Source organism: Strigops habroptila, chromosome 12, assembly GCF_004027225.2.
Source record: "Strigops habroptila isolate Jane chromosome 12, bStrHab1.2.pri, whole genome shotgun sequence".
NCBI lineage: Eukaryota > Metazoa > Chordata > Aves > Psittaciformes > Psittacidae > Strigops > Strigops habroptila.
The window spans coordinates 18,196,258-18,217,699 of NC_044288.2; the positions used below are offsets into that span (position 1 = coordinate 18,196,258).

Sequence of the window (21,442 nt, forward strand, 5' to 3'; positions counted from 1 at the left end):
TGCACCCTGGGCCACAGGTTCTGAAGGTCTGAAGCAGGCTCTGGAGAGGGATGGAGGATTGTTACCAGGGATGTGCAGGACATACAGGTGCCTTTGATAATGCGCTTGCTACGAAGCAGAGACCTTAGCTTTGACTCTCTCAGAGCTGGCGTTTCCTACCAAGTCCCCAGTCCTGCCACTCCTCCTTTCAAGGCTCAGTGGTTCATGCAAGGATGAACATTTGTACGTCTGTTAGGGTAGGGGACCTAATGCTTTTTGAACTCTTTGATTTGGTGTTGGAGTATTCCCACATGTTTGCCTAACCCACGGGAAACTTCACAGCAAATTCGCCAGGTTATTACCAGAAACTTACCCTGAACACTTTCTGGAGCCTCCTGATCATCTCTTGAAAAAAGAAGGGGAACAGGGAGCTGAGGACAACATGTAATGCCCACATCTTACTCTTTTCCTGACCCATGGCTCTTCTGTTCACGTCTCTTCATTTTTAAAACCTCTGAAGTGTGCAGAGTGTGGAAACAGCATGGGGAAGCCACCAGTTAAGGAAGATCCCTGCCTAGACAGAAACCTCGTACCACCAAACTGCCTTTCATCTCATTTCCTGATTCCAGCACCTCATTTGCCCCTCTGTTTAAACCACAAAGCTTCCTCCCCATACACCCAGCTCCTCTATAAATAGCCAGGCAAAGGCGGGTGCGACACGGACACCCAGTGGGCTGTGGCATGGGGCTGGCGGGGTGAAGGCTGTGGCTTTGCTGTCTGTGAGAAATGAGGCAGAGTCATGAACCCCACCAGCCTCCAGCAGCCGATGTGTTCCAAGTGAGATTTAACATTAGCAAGTGTTTAATTGCTATGAAGGCAGGAGTGCTCCACTGCCTCTGCCATGGAAGGGCCACAGTGCAGCACTCAACAAGACACTCCTGGTGCTGCTGGAGGTGTGGGGGTAAATCCAGGCAAAAGCAGCTCTTTCTATTCTCCCTTTCTGACACGGGGCAATTTTAGAACCACAGCCTTCAGGCTTTGCTGTCACCTCCACAAGCCCCTGGGGCCTGCAGGCAGCATGATAAATCTCTGCAGGAGAGCAGCACTAGGCTGGGCAGTGCCAGTACAGAGCAATAGGCAGAACTGAAACTCCAGCAGGGGCATTATCTCCCGTTAGGCTAAAAGGAAGTTTCCAGGATTCCTTAGTCCTTATTTAGCAAATTTGTTTGCTTTGGAGGGAAATACTTGTGATAGTGTGCAGGGCTAGCCACATGCCTGGCTGCAGCATGGGTGATCACAGTGCGTGGCAGTGGCACAGCCTCCCTCTCTGCCTGCTGGGGCAGTCGAGGGTGTCTGTGCCATTGGGCAGCTCCAGATTCTGGGGCTGGACTGCGGCTCCAGCACTTGGATGCACCCCACCACCCTGGGTGCCTGTGTGCCAATGGGCTGGACTGGGGGTGAACCACTGCAATAGTTCTGACACTGGCAAGGCCAGAGACCTGGGTGCCATAGAATCATAGAATGGTTTGGGTCGGAAAGAACCTTAAGATCACCTAGTTCCAACCCCTTGCCACAGGTAGGGACATTTTCCACTAGACCAGGTTGCTCCAAGCCCCGTCCAGGCTGGCCTTGAACACTGCCAGAGATGGGGCAGCCACAGCTTCTCTGGGCAACCTGTGCCAGTGCCTCAGCACCCTCACAGGGAAGAATTTCTTCCTTATATCTAACCTCAACCTCCCCTGTTTGAGTTCGAACCCATCACCCCTTGTCCTATCACTACAGCCCCTGATGAAGAGTCCCTCTCCGACATCAAAGCATCACCTGTGAGGACGGGGGCTCTTGGGAAAGCCAGACCCCAGTGCCCAGCACCTGCATCCCGAGGATTTCCTTAGTGCCATGTGTGCTGGAGGCACCGCGGGGCAGGGAGCACACGGGGGGCAGGGGTGGGAGGCATGGGGACACCCGAGGGTGCAGGGGTGCAGGGCTTAGGGGTGCAGGGGGGTGCGAGAGGGGGGTGCGAGGTGCGCGCGGGGCGCGGCGCAGGCTGCCATTGGCTGTGTGGCGGTGATGTCACGGCGGGTGTCGCTATAAACTCCGCGGCGCCTAACGGGCTGGGGGAGTCGGGCGGGCGCGCTGCCGCCGCGCTGGGACGGGACGGGACGGGACACGGCACGACACGACACGACACGACGCGACGCGACGCGACGCGACGCGACCGAACGGTGCGGAGTGGAGCGTTGCGGTCCCAGGCACGCTCGGCGGCAGCACCCCCGCGCCCAGCCCGCTCCGCACCTGCCGTCCCGTATGCGCGGCGCCCAGCGCGGCGCTGCCGCGGAGCAGCCCTAGGCAAAGGCGAGCCCCCGCCGCCTGCCCGAGGGGTTTGCTGCGGGGCCATGGGGGTGGCAGGCACCGAGCTGCCCAGCGGCAACGTGAGTGCCAACCAGAGCGCCGCCGACCCCACGCTGTCGCGGGACGTGTGGACGGTGGGCATGGGGATCCTCATGTCGGTGATCGTGCTGGCCATCGTCTTCGGGAACGTGCTGGTGATCACCGCCATCGCCCGGTTCCAGCGTCTTCAGACTGTCACCAACTATTTCATCACCTCGCTGGCCTGCGCTGACCTGGTGATGGGGCTGGCCGTGGTGCCCTTCGGCGCTTGTCACATCATCATGGAGATGTGGAAGTTTGGGAACTTCTGGTGTGAGTTCTGGACCTCCTTGGACGTGCTCTGTGTCACAGCCAGCATTGAGACTCTTTGTGTCATTGCCGTGGACCGGTACTTTGCCATCACCTCCCCTTTCAAGTACCAGAGCCTGCTGACCAAGAGCAAGGCACGTGTGGTCATCCTTGTGGTGTGGGTGGTCTCTGCCCTCACCTCCTTCTTGCCCATCCAAATGCACTGGTACCGGGCAGACCGTGACGAGGCCATCCTGTGCTACGAGAAGGATACGTGTTGTGACTTCTTCACCAACCAAGCCTATGCCATTGCCTCCTCCATCATCTCCTTCTACCTACCACTCGTGGTCATGGTATTCGTGTACGCCAGGGTCTTCCAGGTGGCCAAGAAGCAGTTGCAGAAGATAGACAGGAGCGAGGGAAGGTTTCACACCCAGAACAAGGAGCAGGAGCAGAAAGGGGGAGCTGGGCACCGCCGTTCCTCCAAGTTCTTCTTGAAGGAGCACAAGGCCCTCAAGACCCTGGGCATCATCATGGGCACCTTCACTCTGTGTTGGCTGCCCTTCTTCATCGTCAACATCGTGCACGTAATCCAGGACGACATCATACCCAAGTACGTGTACATCCTCTTGAACTGGCTGGGCTATGTCAACTCTGCCTTCAACCCTCTGATCTACTGCCGGAGCCCGGACTTCAGGTATGCCTTCCAGGAGCTCCTGTGCCTTCGCAGGTCCGCCCTGAAGATGTATGCCAACGGCTACTCAAACAGCAACGGCAAGAGCGACTACAACGAGGAGGACAACGGCTACCCCTTGACATCGGATAAAACCTGCGAGCTGCTGTGCGAGGAGGGCTCCTTCCCGCACCCCGAGGAGTTTTTGCACTGCAAAGGTACCGTGCGGAGTGGGTGGCGGCGGGGGGGGTGCTGGTGGTATTTGGGGGCTGTGCAGAGAGCTCCTCCCCAGAGGAACTTCCTGGCCGTGGCCGGTGTTGAACTTGACCTTACAGAAGGGGCCGGTGGCGGGAGCTCGGCCCGGCTGCACCCCCCGCCCGGTGGCAGCGGAGCCGCGTTCCCCCCTGGAACCTTCCCGGTTCCTTGCCATAACCGAGCCGGTGGCCGTGGGACCCCTCCCCGGGCGGCGGTGCCGGTGTTGTCCAGCCCAGGGGACAGCGCGGAGGTGGCACCCGGCGACATCCACCCCCCGGGAAGGGATGCTAGGAGCGGGGCTGAGCGCAGCTCGGTAGGGCTGTGTCGGATCCGCGGCAGTTGCCGTCGGTGGGACAGTTTAAACAACGCCCAGAAACAAGGAATGTTTTCCTTGCCAAGTGCTATAGGACATTCTGCTGAAATAATAACAATAGAAATAAATGGACTGTTTGCCCAGAATGTGATAGCGTGACTGTGGGACTCAGGAATGTGATACTGGGAGGGAGGTCGGGTGAAATGCTGCTACAAACCATTCTTTCGTCGAGGCTCCAACCAAAGCTTTTGAACTGCCCGGTTTGTTTAAAGCACAAGTCTCCAGTGACAGCGAGCCCGAGGAGGTGGGAAGGGAGGAGGTGGGACGGGAGGAGGGTTTGTGTTCGGAGGAGCTCCGGCCGCGGGACGGCTGGGTGTGGGTCGGGCGGTTTGCGGAGGGTTTCCCCTGCGCAGGCTTTGCCATTTGTTCCCGGGCTGGCGACGGGCGCGCAGGGCTGTCAGCGGGGAGACACGGGCGGGCAGGTGCCGGACGGCACCGGAGAGGACGGGGACGGTGCCCCTGAGCGGCAGTGGCACTGCTGCCGAGGGGTTGATCTCTCGAAGTCCCTGGCTGGAGGGAAGCAGCCAGGTGGCAGGGTGGGAGGAATGCAGCCTCCCCCTTCCCTGCACCCAAAACTGCTATGTGAAAGGCTGGACCCGAGGGCCGGGAGGATGTGCAAGTGCGGGGTCTTCTCAGAAACACCCGGGAGAGGTGGGGGGAAACGGTGCTCATGGGACACATGGGCGCTCCGTAGAGCCACGGTGTCCCGCGGGAGGATGGATGCTCAGGCACCGCGTGCGTGAGCATCTTTCTCCCACCGCATTTCCATGCACTTGCCCCGCAGTATGGGGGGTTTGGGGGTTTTCTTGTGCTGCTTCTGGGACCGTGCTGTGGTCGGTGTGCGGTGTCTGATGGTCGCTGGGTCCCCGGGGCCGAACTGGCTTTGTAAATGCGGTGGGGTGAGCCGAGTCCCCAGGGCTGGTACCCTCCGCTGCAGGCGGCAGACGGGCTTTGGGACAGCGCTGCAAGGAAGCAGCATGCACCATCCTGGGGAGATCAGAGGCTGAGAGGGGAGGATGGAGAAGGGATTCTGTCTGCCGACACCTCTTTGCATTCCCCGAGTGGCCCTGGCTCTCTTGGCTCTCTGAGAAGGGCTTGCCCCAAGTGGTGATACTGACAGGGGCAGCTCCAGGGAGGACTGGAGGGGAACCCCCCCCTCCAGAACGGCAGTGTGAGGGGTGTTGCTGCTGGTCTCTGCTGCGGCTGCTGCAAGGTGCAGGGCAGTGACAAACTCCTTGAGCTCTCACACCGCTCATGGTAAAAGCCCACCCGGCTTTTGTAGGGCTGGGCTCTGGAGACTCCTTGTGCTCCCCTCTTTATTTCCCAAAGAGGTCCTGATCCTGCCTAGAAAGGGTGCTGGGAAGGAGGAACAGCTGTAAGAGCCCTCTCCTCCTCTAGCCCTGTGGCAGTGCTGGCTCAGCTCTGCTTGCCTTTCCAGCTCAGCACTACAGCAAGGAATGTGCCCCAGAGCCCTTTCCTCCTGCCTCTTGCTGCCTCCTTTGATGCCCGCTCCTGCCCACGCCCTCACCTCCTGCCTTGGTGGGGTTGTTGGCAGTGCCCGAATCCCTCTGAGTGTGAGCCATGGGGGCAGAGGAGGGTGTGATGGCATGGTGTGGTGTGCGAGGCCCCAGGTCAGCACAAACATGTGCTCCTCAGATAAACATTAACAGGCTGTAGGAGCAGGGGAGACCCGGCGTGGGACCAGACCTGCAGTCAAGTGCTGTTTGCTTCATACTGCAGAAGGACTGGAATTGTGAGAGGCTGGTGTGCTGTGGTGGAGGTACCCAGAGATGCACTTCAGCTTAGAACACACCATGATTATTATGTAGCCTTCAGGGGGAAGTGAAAATTAACCTCGTGATCGTAGTGATCAATATCTCTTACGTTTTTAATCTTGCCAGTCACTTGCTGTGTTTTGCAGTGCCCAGAGGCAGTATAGGTTAGCAGGTAGCAAGGGCACAGCGGGAAGGTGTCCCACAGTGACAGCTCATGACTGGGGGTCACACCAGCCTCCAGCAGGTTCAGCAGCCAAATTCTCCCCCCAGCTTTGGGGCACAAAGAAATCCAGTGTCCACATTTCACGCTGCTGTCTGTATTTTTACTGTTACTAATTATTTGCATTTCAGCAGCATATGTTGTGGACCAGGATTTGTTGTCCAAATAATTGCTCCATTTGTTTGGCTGGCTGTGTTCATGCTTCAGATGTTGCGGCTGTATGTAGCCAAAGCTGAGAGATGAGCAAGTGTCTAATTGCAGAACCACTGCAGCATCCAGAGTGCATGGGTATGGAAGGGACAGGGGACATTGGGCTGTTTACACTGTGCAGTTCACCTTGGTACTGCAATGCTCAGCTACATTGTCAGGAAACCTCATGCTTGCAATGAATTCTGAGTGTTGAAGAACTGATTTCTTTTCAAGGCAGTATTAGTAAAACTGATGAAACACGAGCTGCGCAGTTCTGAGGGCAGCAGGAATGGAAAGGGAGAAATATTGAGGAAAAAAGCTGAACTTGACAAACCTTTCCTGTTCCATGGTTGAAAAAGAAAAGCTGTGTAAGGAATCCTTTGGCCTGTTTAAACATTTGATAATAAAAAGATAGTTTTATAGATACATGCTAGGCATTAAAAAATGGAGCATTGAAGTCGGGACAATAGCTGCTTAAATTGATTTTAGAGTACTTAGGATTTTACCTGAGTAGATAGGTGGCTCAGGCCAAATACATCTGGTAAAACACACAGCGGTGACTTAATTTGAGGAGAACCACTGTGACAAAATACCGAATTCTTACAGCAAACAGAGCAGGCTACCTTCTGTGCTGCTGCTTTGTACCTTACACCACTGCCACAAAGGTGGATGGAGCATGGGTGTTGGTGTGTACAGCTAGCTGGAGCTCTGCGGTACGTTCCCTGCTTTTAGCCACTTTGGCCAAACAGATTGTTATTGTTTTTAAAGGCAAGAGGAGCGTCACAAATGCAGCATTTTTGTTGTTACAAAATACTGACCTCACCGTTAAGTCCTGCTTGTGATTCAGGCAGCTGTAGTTTCCACATCAGGGGCTGTCTTTGCTTTGTCCTCCAAAACAGCTAGAGTATCGAGAGCTGCAGAGTTATGTTGGTCCTTTGCTTCTTGGGAGCATTCCTGGAGAGCTTTTGCTTTCTGGGAAGCCAGGCCTTGAAATATAACCTGCTGCTTGCTCCGGCACTGGGGAGGTGTGGAAGCGCAAGGGCAGCTGGCAGAGGGAGCGGGGTCTGGATGCAGATCCCCACCTGGGAGCACGGCTTCAGCATGTCATCAGGACTGGCCATTCCCAAAGTGCCTCATATCCCGAATTGTTCAGCAATGCATCATGTGCAGCATTGCACATCACTGCATATCCCACTGCCAGGGGGTGTCAGGGTGTGCCTGCCCCAGCCTCACTGGTGAAGCCAAGTCCTCCCCTGTGGTTCAGGTGAAGGGGAGAACCCTGCCAAAGGACACTGCTGAGGCAGTGGGTACGGTGGGTACAGCAGAGAGGGACGGAAGAGACTTAAGTTACCAAATGTACCCAAACGTTTGAAAATAGGCCAGGGTTTAGTAGGGTAGGAAAAGAGCTTGGCTTCTCTGGAAAGGGAGCAGGTGTGTGAGCAGGCACACAACGTGCTCTTCAGCTCTCCCACGTTACAGCCACTGGGCTTTTCAAAGGGCTTATTTATGTATTTATTTACTATAAGGGACATGTTTTTGCCATAGAGGGGAGGGTATTGACAGGGCTGTCCAGGAGTAAACATCAGGCTGCAATCTGTCTCCCAGCATCTCTTACCCTTTTGGAGTAGAATCATAGAATCATTTAGGTTGCAAGAGGCCTTCAAGATCATAAAGTCCAACCATTAATCCAGCACTGCCAAGTCCATTACTAAATCATGTGCCCAAGTGCCACACCTGCACATCTTTTAAATACCTCCAGAGTTGGTGACTGCACCACTTCCCTGGGCAGCCTGTTCCAATGCTTGATAACTCTTTTAGTGAAGAAATTTTTCCTAATATCCAACCTAAACCTTCTCTGGTGCAACTTGAGGCCGTTTCCTCTTTTTCTGTTGCTTGTTACTTGGGACAAGAGACGGACTCCCACCTTGCTATCTTTCAGGTAGTTGTAGAGAGTGATGAGGTCTCTCCTGAGCCTCCTTTTCTCCAAGGCTAGCTGTGTTCCCAGTTCCGTCAACTGTTCTTCATCAGACTTGTACTCCAGACCCTTCACCAGCTTCATTGCCCTTCTCTGGACCTACTCCAGCACCTCAATGTCTTTCCTGTAGTCAGGGGCCCAAAACTGAACACAGAATTCAAGGTGCAGCCTCACCAGTGCCAAGCACAGGGGGACAACCAGTTCCTTAGTCCTGCTGGCCACACTGTGATACAGGCCAGGATGCTGTTGGCCTTCTTAGCCACCTGGGCACAAGCTGCTCATTCACCCAGCTGTCAACCAGCATCCTCAGGTCCTTTTCTGACAGGCAGCTTTCCAGCCACTCTGCCCCAAGCCTGTAGCATTGCATGGGGTTGTTGTGGCCCAAGAGCAGGACCTGGCACTGAGCCTTGTTGAACCTCACACTAATGGCCTTGGCCCTCTGAGACTGACAGGCCTGCAGTTCCCCAGATCCTCCTTCCAGCCATTCTTGTAGATGGGCACCACATGTGTTAACTTCCAGTCAGCTGGGACCTCCCCAGTTAGCCAGGACTGCTGATCAATGGTGAAAAGTGGCTCAATGAGCACTCCTGCCAGCTCCCTCAGCCCCCTTGGGTGGATCCCATCCAGCCCCAGAGATGTGTGTGTGTCTGATGTAACAGCAGGTCACTGACTATTTCCCCTTGGGTTATGGGGGCTTCATTCTGCTCCCTGTCTCCATCTTACAGCTCAGGGGGCTGGGTACCCCAAGAACAACTGGTCTTGTTATTAAAGACTGAGGCAAAGAAGGCATTAAGCATCTCAGCCAGATTAAGTTCTAGCTGGGCTTTGGCCCCTCTGATTTTCTCCCTTCATAACTTCATTACATCTTTGCAGTCCTCCTGAGTTGCCTGCCTCTTCTTCCAAAGATCATACACTCTCCTTTTTCCCCTGAGTTCCAGCCAATCACTCTGTTCATCCAGGCTTCTTCCCTGCTGCTTGTCTTTTGGCATATGGGGATGGCTGCTACTGTGCCTTTAATTACAGTGCTCCTGCTGCTAGGAGTCTCAAACACCAGCACTGGCCAAGGGAAAGGCTTTTGTCCCCTCCCTTTGCCTGTCCTCTGCCTCTGAGGTTTTGTTTTCACTGGTATGATGAATCCGTTTCCCAAGGAGATGGGTTTATGAGCACGTTCATTCCTCTGGCAGGAGGGAGGAGGATGGCCGGTCTCGCACGTTCCCTGCTCTGCTCTCTGTTCAGCAGATAGCAAGTGCCACCCTTCCAAAAGCAGCAAGGAAGCAAAGGTTTCCTGGCTGACCATGGCGGTGCCTGGCTGTGCCTCTGGGATGGAAGGGGGAGCAGGGAAGGTGCCTGCTGCTCTGCTCACCAGCATCACCCTAGTCTTCCCTCTCCCCAGCTGCCTCTCTGAAAGCATCTAGCCTTGGTGAAGCACCTCATACCTTGGCTGACCCACAGCTTTTGCTAGCTTTTAAAAGCAGCATCGGCACCTGCATTTGGGGTTTGCAATGTGCGTGGTACCCAAGGTGGTTCTGGAGGTTCAGATGAGCAAGGGCTGTTTGAAAAGCCAGTGTGGCCTTGGATGTTGTTCTCAGCAGAGAGGTGCTGTGACCCCAGGCTCCCTGAGATGAGTGTTTTGCAAGTATTAAGGTTCCTTTCATTGCTGTTTTTACACTTGTGCTTGGTTTCTTAGGTCCACAAGTAGAACTGCAGCCACTCTTTCACATCTCCTCCGTGTGCCACCAAGTCTCTTGATGTGAAAGCTTGTCTCTTTCTGAGACTTGAACCCAGCAACCCGAGCACTTCTTCCCCTTGTTATTCTTTTATTGGAGCTGTTTTGAAAGCAAGCATTAGCCCTAACCTTTCTACCCAGTGGCACAGAGAACATTTTGCAACGAAGAGACATCCCAGGCTGTGAGGACACCGTCATTTGGCAGCTGGGGTAGCTACACCCTCATATCAGACACATTCCTGTGGAGCGATCAGCTGCACGGGGCACCCATGGGAACCTGTAGGTGCTTTTTGTCACACTGCAGAGTAGAGCAGCAGTATTTTGCCCACCACTGCCTGCTGGGAGATGCACTATGGCTGTTCCTCAAGCTGCAGATGGTGGCATGGGCAGACCCCATGGAACAACTGCTCCATCTTGCACCAAAGGACTGAGGCTCATCTTTGCCTGACGCAGAACAAAGTACATCCAGCTTGGCCGGGAGCACAGACACTTCCCCAGGGTTTTAGTGACACAGCCTGGGTCCAGACAGAGCAGCGCACGCTGCAAACGGGAGTTCACACAGATCTTGGAAGGAGGTTATCTCTCCTGATAAGTGTTGTAAGAGCAGGACACAACGCTGATTCCCCTGGATTTGGCAGTGGGTATCTGCTGGAATTGCTGTGTGTAAGGGTGCTGAATCAAACGGAGTATTTCAGGGAGTATTGAGCCTTTACAAACTTGGTCGTGAGAAATGTGGATTTGCTGCTTTTCCATCCGTTCAATTTCAGTTTTTCTTCTGTTTTCTCACCTTCCCAATGGCAGGAGCGTACAACTGAATTTCCGTGCAATATTGCCAGTTCCAGTGAGAGTGGATTGGGAAATATTTACTAGTTTACTGTCCTTGGTAAGGTCATTTTTGCACAAGTGCACATAAATTTAGGTATTGTATGTATATATATCTCCATTATCTGTACACAGCAACACACAGATCTGTGTATGAACAGGGAAATTGGAAGATGTTTTGTCGTGCTAGATAGATAGATGCATAGATGAAGATCTCTATGTTCAAAAGTTTGAGTGTTTATTGCAGGTCCTATTGACTGACACTGTGGTTAAATAAAGAGTATTTATGATATGCTTGTAGTCAAGTGTCCTTGCTGAAAGCTGTTTTGCTGGCTTATTTCCCCCATACTCTCAAAGATTCTTCCAGTGAATCCTTCAGGGCTCATTAAAAAACCCAACATCTGAACGGTGCTGGTGGGGAGGCACACACAGCCTCCTCAAGTGGATGAGGATTCCATTCATTTATCCAGTGGTTTGAGCCCTGGAAAAGGTGAGGAGGATGTGGATGCTCAGCACCTCACTGTAAAAAGGCTTCCCTGGTTTTCACCTATTATGCCAGGGTTTGCAGACGAAGTGGTTTGACAAAAATCCACGTGCTTTTCTGCTTGTTTGGACTTCAAACAGTGGTTGGGTGGTTCCTGTGCTCCAGTGGCAGAGCAGGGCTGCTGCGGAAGCACGGGCCAGTATAGCTGTGGGCTTTAATCCTCTGTTGCTGGTCTCCAGTGCCAGCATTCCCTGGGACTGGGAGGAAACACAGATGTCCAGTGCGGAGACTGTTGGCATGGGAAACATGAAACACTGCACAATGGATGCAGGGCTTGTCTGCAAAGCCCGATGCTGTCTGTGCTCTTGTTCTGGCCCAGAAGCAAGCCACAGCACTGGCATTGCAGCAGGAGTGAATGATGACTCTGCTCCCTCTCGTCTTTCTAAGCAAGGTCTTAACCTTGCCCAGGATGAACCCTACACATATCTGCAGGGCTCCTGCATCCTGTGCAGTAGCTTCTCCAGCTGTGCCAGCTGGAAGCAGGAGTAATGGGGTGAATTGCCCTGCAGGAACAGGGGTGACAGGAGCACAGTGTGGTAGGTCACTACTGTCTGTCCCAGATTGCTTTATCGCCTGATTAGGATTAGAAAAGCTTCTGGGGGGTGTCTTTGGAAAAGTATCCTAGCCTCCTCACCTATTCTCTGTTACCTGTTGCCCAGCCCAGTTGTCCTGGTGCACCTCTTGCTGCTTCAGGTGCGGGTGAAGAAAGAGCATGATTAATGTAAAGCAGGATCCCAGCCCAGCATGTTGCAATGACAAGTATTTTGCATTCTTTATGCCGCTTAAGACCATGATGAAAGTCTTGGCAGCAGAGGCCAGCATGTGCCCTGCATGTTTTGAGGCTTCTCCTTTCCAGAAGCAGCAGCAGGGAGTCATTGGACAGGGAGGGATTACACCAGGCACTTCCAAAACACAGCAGATGCCCAAATTATAGCAATTTATGGGTTGATAACTTTGTGCTTTCCAGGGATAGAGAGCCCCAGCTAGAAACACAAGCCATTTGTGACTGCAGAGTTCTGACAACAGAACCGGTCAGACATTCAGCATCTCTGCAGGGAGCCTCAGCTGCCATCCAGCTCCCCCACCCCTGTTAAAATAGGACTGGAGAACGTTTCACATCCCATCTTGGAAAGGTGCTTGGTCCTAAGAGATGCTTAGAGCCCAGACCCTGCTTCCCAGCACATTTGTGGTGGTTGCCCTGAGGCTCCCAGCAGCCTCTCCTGGCACTGGTCCTCCAGCCATGCCAAAGGAAAGGCATTAGGAAACCACAGTGGCCGCTGCTAGAGCTACCTGCAGTCTCCCAGACATGACTTCCCTGCAGGCGTAGGCACAGAAGCAGTGGCAAGAAGATCTTTCACCATCTCTAAAGACGGTCTGAATGCAGCTCCATGCTCTCACCACCTCCTCGGCAGCTCGGGGCAGGTTCAGGCTCCACCGCTGAGCTCCACAGCCTCAGCCCATTCCTGAGAAAGGCATAAACAGTCAAATGGCCTCTGGGGAGCCCCTGCCAAGCCCTTGCTCCCTCATGTAGATATTTTTTCCTCTTAAGTGTATGCGAGTGTGAAAAATGGTTCTTTAATCTTTTTTTTCTCCCTGGCTTAAGGAAATGCTTGTTCATCCCTGGGTGGGGACTGCCCTCATCTTGATTCTTCAGCCACCAGCCCAAGCAAGAACCACACTGCCGAAAGCATTTCTTATCACCCCCAAAGCCATGCTGCTCTTCCTGCCTCCCAAGTTCACTGGCATCAGGTCAAATGGTGCAACGGGTGCCTGTCAGGACATTACACTCCTTAGTGGCTGTTGGATGGAGGTCCTGTGGGCTGCAGTTTGTGGACAGCAAATTGGTTAAGCAGCGTTGAAGAAGCCTTCAAAAACAGTGTAAAATATTGATAGGGTTGCAGGGTCCCTGCTCCAAAGCCGAAAAGTCCCATCCTGTTGTATTGGGCTTGGGTCTGGAAATGTGGGGCAGTTTTTTCTGACAAAAACTGGAGAAGAAGCCTTTGACGCCTGTCCTTGGGAGCAAAGGGCTCAGTGGGAGATAGGCTGATAGAGAAAGGAAGTGTCTGCATGTAGCAGAGGCAGTGGAAACCCCAATATATGCACGTACATGCAGGGGAGCAGGGTAGAGGAGCTGCATGGGTACCTGTTCACTGGGGAATCTGTTCTCATATTCAGACGTTTTATCACTGTCCATTCACCTCACCTGGCATGTCCTGCTTGGGAATTGGTTGGATCAGGTGTAGGCTGCTACCCCTCTCTTCCAGCTAAGGTCTGTGTCTCATGGAAATAAGATGTTGCTGTTGGTTTCAGAAAGGAAGTGTGTCAGCATGGTGGCCAGCCCCACACAAGAGAATGATGCTGAGATAAATCTGTATCGGCCTTGACTGTAGGTCTTTAGTGATACCTCACTGTAACCTAGATAATACTGTGATACTCTGCCTTGACGTGAGCCTGGCTGAGCATGGGACCTTCTTTATAGAGACAAGTTAAGGTCAAACACTGGAGTGCAGAGGTGCTGAGTGGGAAGGGATGTACAAATGGCTTTGTAGCTAAAGAAGAGGAAAGAAAACGGTTCTCTCATGCTCGGATGAGAAACACCCTTGTAGCAGCCCAGCAATTTGATATGGAGAGATGTTGACTTTCTAGGCTGGGTTTTAGGATGGTCTGCCAGGGGGATTTGCTGGGCCCTGCAGTGCCTTTCCTGCCCCTGCACCCTCCTAGGTGCCTTGCTAGGCTCTGTTCAAGTTAGCCTGGTTCAAGCAGGACCTCTTTCCACTCAGTGTGCTGTATGTGAAAGATGCCTGTGATTAAACCATCGGTCACAGATTTTCCATTGGGATGTGTGTCTCTCCATTCCTGTGCTTTTACTGAGCTGAACTGCAGTGCCAGGGACAGTGGTGTAAACTGGAAGGTAACTTGTGAAATTGGTTGTGATGGGGAGCCAGTCAACAGTCTGCATGATCTTGAAAGCCTGCTTGTAGCTATCACAGAGATCTTTGGTGTGGAAGGTGGGAAGGGAAGAGAGATGCTTCCATGGTTGGGCTTGAGGGGTAGGAGTTGCTCAGCCTTTCAGCAGGATCAGCCCTTTGAAGTGCTGTGGCTCAGAGACACCCCTCCTGTGCCTTCTCCTGGCAAGCACAGGTTGTCCTCTTCTTTTCAGCCTCATGAAAGCGGAGTCATTTGTGAACTTGCCAGGGTTTTGCACAATGGAGATGTTTGTTACCATGGTCCCTGCCATAGGAGATGGAGCCCTGAGCAACGTCAATGGTGGTGGCGGTGGCCATGGAGAGGAAATGAAGGCAAGTCCTACCCAAACCTGGAGGTCCTGCTGTCTCCAGCTGAGATACAAATGTAGAGATAGAGAGTACAAGTATATAGAATTATGGTAGTGAGGAAGGCACTAATCTGGAGGTACAATCCATAGCTATTGGAGTTGATTTGTACCACTCCAGCACAGCAGCTGAGGCAAAGGGGAGCTGTACGGGAGGATCCCCATGGGAGGAAAAGGGCGAGCAGAACCGTGGAAAGACATTTGTGACTCAGAACAAGAAGGCCATTCCTCACCAACTGCATAGCACAGTTTGTTCATCTTATTTAAAAGCTGGCTGTGTGTTTCCCCATCCCTCTGGGGCTCCCTGCTGCAGACAAAAAGACCCTTCTTAAAAGGGGATCCTCAGGGTACCTATTTATAGCGTGGAAACTGCTCCAGGAGAGTCACCCAGCCTTGAATGAACATCTCCCCTTCCCTAGCCGCAGAGTGATGTACAGGCTGTTCCTCCTGCGGCCCCAGCCCCTCCTTCGCAGGGGCACAGCTGACATTTGCTAGCAGACTGTATGGGACAGTTGTGGACACCTCTCCCTGGCGCGGGAGGTGATGACACCCCGGCTGCCACCACGCTGGGCTGGCGGCGGCAGGAGGAGGCAGGGAGAGGGGCAGGGTTCCGGGCTGCTCTGGCCAGGCTGCCCCTCCATTGGCACTGCGGGACAGTCAAGTGGTGTGAAGAGAGGGGTGCGTGCTATTCCCAGAAAGGAAAGGTCAGGGCACAGCGCTGTGGCAGCAGGAATGGGGCCGGGGGGCTGTGGTTTCTAGGCATGACTTGTTGATGGCGGCCAGGAGAGACAGAAAGGGGGGAAAGGATTGCTGAAGTGAAGCATGGGGCTCTGCCCAAGTGCTCGCTAGGGGCACGATGGGCTCTCCCTACCAGTGTGCAAGGCCCCCGTGGATCTTAAAGGGATCCTAAGAGAGGGTGCTGGCATTGCATCGGCTCGAGTTTGGTCTCAGATGGGCTCATTCCAACCCTTCTTGCTGAGGACAAGCCACTTGGACTTACCTGTTTGGCTGCAGGGTAGGATTTCAGTTTGTTCCAGTGAGATGGCAGAGCTTTGGGGATTTTACTTTCTGATATAATTTGACAAGCTAAAGGGTTTTAAGAAGGTCAGAGTGATTTCAGGGGTGTTTTCTTTCTCTGCTTAAGAATTCTCTTTAACACGCAAAACTCAGGAGGGGAAAGATAGTGCTAAACCAGACAGGTCCGACTCTTAAAGCACAGGTTTGGATAACTGCAGCTTGCTGAGGGCCTGTGTCTGTAAGGAGGCTTTCATTAACCCTGCCATTGCAGTCATAAATACAGTACAGACTGGTGATGAAAAGAGGAGGACTTTAAGGAGAATGGTTGAAAGGACAGATGGAGGCAACTAAAGAACAGAGGCAAAATGAAATACACCCCAAGAAGAGTGTGAAAAATGGCAAAGAAACAAATGAGATGAGAAATCAGTCGTAAGAGTGACAATGACTCAAGTACCAGCAGGAAACTCAAGTTGGAAAGCAAGAGGCTGGATCCCATGGGAAAGGAAGGAGAAGGTAGAAAGCGACTGCAGAAGGAGAAGAAACAGGGCTGGAGAATGCCATGACAGCAGGATTTGCACTTCAGTGTAGGCAGCTGACTGGTGCCTCTTCCCTCCTATATTAGTAGTTTCCTTGTCTGTTTTCAGCCAGTATGAGCTTGATTTAGTAGATTGAAGCAGCAGGATGAAGGGAGAGCGGACAGTTTCTCAGTGATACAGACTTGCCAGAGAGCAAGGATGATCATTAGTGAGGCAATGCATGCACAGTGTGTTCCCAGCACCAGGGGAGTTGTCCGAGGCAAGTGGCCAGCCTAATTTATGCTCGTAGGGCCAGGAAGGTGAGTGTTGTGTTATTTTTAAAGACAGCCTCTTCTGCCTTATGCCATTACCTCCTGCACTGGGTTTCCAGTTTCAGGAAGAACAGGGGACAAACAACTCCAACCAAATTAAACATTCTGCTTTTACCAGTAAACGGCATCAAATCTTTTTGTCTCAAATCATTACTCTTCCCTCCTGCCTGACAGAGCCGGTGCTGGGAGCCCTGGCCTTGCAAGCTGGCACCTCGTGAGGAAGACTGGGGCAGGGAACAGGCAGGCGGTGGGGCAGGTCCTGGCACAGGGCAGTGGGATGATGTTTAAACATGAATGACCCGAGGGGTGAGCACAGTGAGAGCACATCGTGCCAGGTAGCTTCAGACCTCACCGGGCTGAGCCATGCAGTGGGACTGTGCTAGGGAACCGGTGACAAACTGGAGCTGGAATATTTCCACCCAAAGCAGAACAAGCACTCAATTCACCGAGAGGGTTAGTGAAAGATAAAGGGAGGTGTTGTTTGAGCACTCAGAGGGAAAGCAGGCTGCTTGGCGGGCTCTCGTTCCCTTGTCCCCGATGCCTTGTGAAGGGATTGGTTTCTCCTGGGGATGGGAGATGCTGAGGAAGAGCTGGCTCACTGCAAGCAACTGGTATGCAAGGAAAAGCTCTCTGCATCTGCAAGCTGCAAGTAAGGATTTAAGTGGCCCAAGTTATGTGTTCTGTCAGTGAGCAGAGCCCTGTCCCTGCCAATGACCAAGTAAATCTGAACAGGGCATTCAGGCCTAACGAAGGGATGTGGAGATGATTTCCACTAGAGGTGAGTGAAAAAGTGACAACTGAGCTTCCTGTCCAATAAAAATCCAACAAATCCAGGACCTGGGCATCCAACCTGGGTGTCACCTTCTCACTCTGCCAGTCTCACGGCCAGGGGTCACAAGATAGCAGTATGAATCCAGTCTCCAGTCACGTCCCATCCTAGCCTGACACTGGAGAAGGCACAGAGCATGTCACACCCATGCTGTGCTGCTCAGGTATTCTCCACTGCCAGCCAAAACTTTCAGCAGGCTCATTACAGCAACTTTATGGCTCCTTCTCACTGCTGGAGTGGGAAGAAAAGCCAGGGATTTTGTCATGGGAGGAAACTCTCACTGCAAACCTGAGATGCTCCATAAGCAGATGGATTGTTTCTGTCTTCAGTGTTTATTTTCCTTCAGCGTAGGAAAAGTGCCACTTCTCGGCTGACAGGGCACTGCAGAGAAGTCTCACACCATGGTGGTGTCCCTGCACAGTGGGAGCAGGAGCAGGGATGTCCCTGGTGTTGTGCTCCTGATTCCATCATTGCCTGCAGGATTAGACTGTCCTGTGCCCTGGTTTTGGATGGAAGTGTCCCTTCTCTGTGCTGCATATTACAGTCTTGATCCCAATATTTCTCTCTCCTGTCTCCTCTTCCAGCCAGTACAAGTGTGGTGACTGATAGACATGAGGTGGCCTACATCTGACCTCAGGTTACCTAACCAAGAGCTACTATGGATGGGATGAAATGCTTGTAAGCATCCCCAGAGCACCACAAATCAAATGGCCTAAAAATAGAGTCCCTACCAAAGCATTTCGTTCTGAATAGAAGACAGCTGGGGTGAGCAGCATCTTGATTTGGAAACCGGGGCAGACATGCTTGGGTAGTGCCTGCTTGTTCTTTAGCTGACGTTAGCTGTGGTTTTCAACTTCTGATATGCAGGAGTGCTGAAAGAATTAGGAAGTGTCTTAATAAAGGCATTTTAAAATGTGTTTTCTATTAGGGACCTCCACCTGTAGATGGAGGTACACAGAGAAAACCAGTGATGGACAAGAGACGAAGAAAGCCTGGTATCCGTTTCCAAAAACATAGAATTTACCTTAATATACCCTCTATTTCCCTTATTTTCCATCCCTCCCCTTTCCTGGTTCTTTCCTAAAGTATCTTCTTCCTCCTCTTCCTTGTAGAAGATGCAAAGACAAGGTCGTGCACTTGGAAAGTCTCTCCCCAGTCCTTGGCGCAGGACAGGATTGGGTAACGCAGTAAATCCCAATTTCCTCTCAGCCCCCTGGTTCCTTCCCGAGTGGTTGAAGCTTTGTGTAGGGTGATGACTGCCTCAAAATGAACAGCAAGCTCACTTCCTTCTGGGAGGCTGCTCTGCAGTGTGCCAAGGCAGGATTGGGAGGGTGTGGAGCAGGCGTTCCTGTCATTCGGCAGGCACGCGTGCCTTTTCAGTGAGTGTGGCTGACAGGTACGGAGACAAACCAGGACAGCCGTCTGCCTGCCCCGGCGCAGCCATGGCCTCGGTGACAAGCGGGAGATGCAGCCGCAAGGTGCGAGTGGGGAGACAGGGTTTTCTCGGAGGAGAGCCACGGGAAAGGGTTGGGTACCTGTGTGCCACCAGGGATGCTGCTTCGGCTTTGGCATCAGCATCACTCCCAGAGGTTTTGCTGCTCTTAGTTCGGCTTTATTCTTTGTTTGGCTGTCTTGGGGTATCTCCACAGCAGCTGTGGTCTGGAAGGGACAGGTCAGAGTAGCTCGCCTCTCCTGGTATGTCCATCGTGAGCACTTGTCAGCGCAGTGAAGGGGCTGCCCTGCTGCAGCCATGCTATTTGCAATGCCTGCGGTAACACAAGTGCGTGCCATGTGCTAGTGTCAACGCTGCTTTGCTAAGATGATTTTGCCATGAGCAGCCCCAGAGGACGTGTGGAGGGGCCTGTAGCTGCGCTGTTCCCCAAGGGAAGTCCAACCTCCTTGCAGGGAGGTGGGAGCCTGGCAGGAATGGGACCAGGCAGGACCCTGACTGTATTAGGGGTGTAAACCTATCCATGGTCCAGATCTGGAGTGGTCCTGCTGTGCAAGGCATCCTTGGAGTAACACAGAGATGCCCCCAGTCTCCACTGTCCATAGCTGTCCCTGAAAAGCAGCCTGGATTCTATTGCCACTGAGTAGAGATTGTGCTGTTACTGAAATACATGTGACTCAGTAGTGCCAAAATGTTTGTTCAGGCTTTGTACGTAACTCCTCAAGACCTCAATCCTCTCTGATGCACAAAGGCTTTTATGTGGGGTGCTTGCTGGGTTGCAGGAAGAAATACGGCATGAAAATATCACCCTGTTCCGAAGTGACAAACATCTATGATGCAGGACCCAGATTAGAAACCAAGAGTGCTGAGGTCTGTGCTCTGCTTTAGTGGCTCATCTCACATCAGTGCCTTGGTGCGCTTGCCTGTAAATGTAGTCTGCCAGGCACATGGTGCCTGGGAGGGCAGCGCCTGCAAGTGGTGTCCAAGAGTTTGGAGAGAATATGCTTCATATCTGCCAGATATTGTCATTTCTTGGCTTCCACAGCAGGAGTCTGAACCTCAGCCCGACCCAGGTTCACTTATGATGAAAGCCTTTTCTTTCTTTGCCAGAGTTTACCTAGAGTGCTGTGAGGATGTCTGTAAGATAACCACTGAGCCTTAGCACTGAGAGAGTGAGAATGGGGCTAGATCATTGAAGGATAAGAGACAACCCTTTGCACCAAGAGGGCAACGTTTGCTAGTAGCATTAGAAAACCATTCTGTGTTATATCACAGAATCATAGAATCATAGAATCAACTAGGTTGGAAAAGGCCTTGAAGATCATCAAGTCCGTGTTATATTAGTTAGTCTTGAGTGATCCTGCCTAATCTGAAAGTGACTGCCTCCCCTGCTAATGGGACATTTCCCATTCTCGTTAACCCTAAGTATGAGTTAAATTTCCTTCCTTCAGCTGATGACAAAAAAGGTTGTTTTTGCAGAGAACGTTCTTCTTTTCTCTTCTTGCATGATTCACCCAGAGACACCACATTTCTGTGTCAGGGGATACAAGAAGCCAGGCTAAGGAGGCAATTCCATCACTAACATCAATGCAAATTGGGCCAGAGAAGTCTGCCATGCTAATGGATACTTTTCTGTACACATGCTAATTATAGCATCAGCAAAGCCAGGTCCAAGCTATGGCTTTGCCTGAGGAAATCCCCTGTGATTTTAGCTACGAGTTCCAATTACTGTTTGTTACAAGTAAATGACTAATAGAAACTAGACCTGTTAGGTCATCCTGTGCATTTCTGAAGGATTCCTCTGCTGCAATATAAACACGAGGATGGGTATACTGTGCTCAGAAGTCACTCAAAACGTTTTTCATGCTGTGTTTGCCCTGTGCAGGACAATGGAGTGCCTTTTCCCTGGACAGAAGAGTCTGGGACACCCCAGAGGCGCAGCATTTCCTATGCCCGTGTCTCCTCTGTTTTACCCCTTTGCACCCAGCTATTCTGTTTTGATCCTTCTTCCTGAGCTCCCTGTTCAAGGAGGACAGCAGAGGCTTGCTGCTCATCCCATGCCTGTGCCATGCTTCTCACCATCCTCATCCCCATCCACAGCCCCTACAAAGGATAGTGATGCAAATAGCAAGCACTTTATTGTTAATTATAGAGACAATTTAGAGTCAAGCGGCTGAGTGATTAAAGGGCTGGCTGGACTGGTTTTTGAGGCCAGAATAATAGAGCTGAGTATATGCATGCATCTAGCCCTGCTCCACCTTTTTATCTTCCTTACATGGAAGTTGTTAACATTTGACTTCCAGTAATTTATGAAAAGCTCAGTTATGATTTCCACACGGATGGATTTCCATGCCACAGAAACCACTCTTTCATTGCACATCACGGGTTCTTTACTGGTCATTTTAGCATGCAGTTGGAAACTCCTATGATCCTGAGCCCTGCTCTATCCATTCACTGTTGCAATGAGCCCTTGTGTCCTGAGGTCCAGTGTGGAGGAATCAGACAGTGTTACAGAGCTGATGGTCACTCTATAAGAAGATGGAGACCTTCAGATTTCAATACTGTCATTGCTATGCAACTGGTTTAAAATACAATAAACCTGAAAGCCCTTCCATATCAAACCATCAGAGGGCTGTAGATGAGCTGCTTGAGCTTTTTGTAAATACCAGGGATGCGATTCCTGCAGAAGCCTCAGGACCATCCATTTTTAAATGGGGCTTCAGTTTTCAGCTTCACAGCACAGCCTGTGGTTGCTGCAGGG

General features: G+C 52.1%; 1 protein-coding gene across 1 annotated transcript in view; it reads left to right on the forward strand.

The window, feature by feature from the left end:
* The first annotated feature begins 2,106 nt into the window (after positions 1-2,106).
* Positions 2,107-21,442, forward strand: part of ADRB2 (adrenoceptor beta 2) — a 33,292-nt gene continuing 13,956 nt past the window's right edge. The window contains exon 1 of the mRNA XM_030504822.2: positions 2,107-3,546. Within this exon, the coding sequence (XP_030360682.1) occupies positions 2,373-3,546 (1,174 nt within the window). The 5' untranslated portion in view covers positions 2,107-2,372. The remainder of the gene's footprint in view (positions 3,547-21,442) is intronic.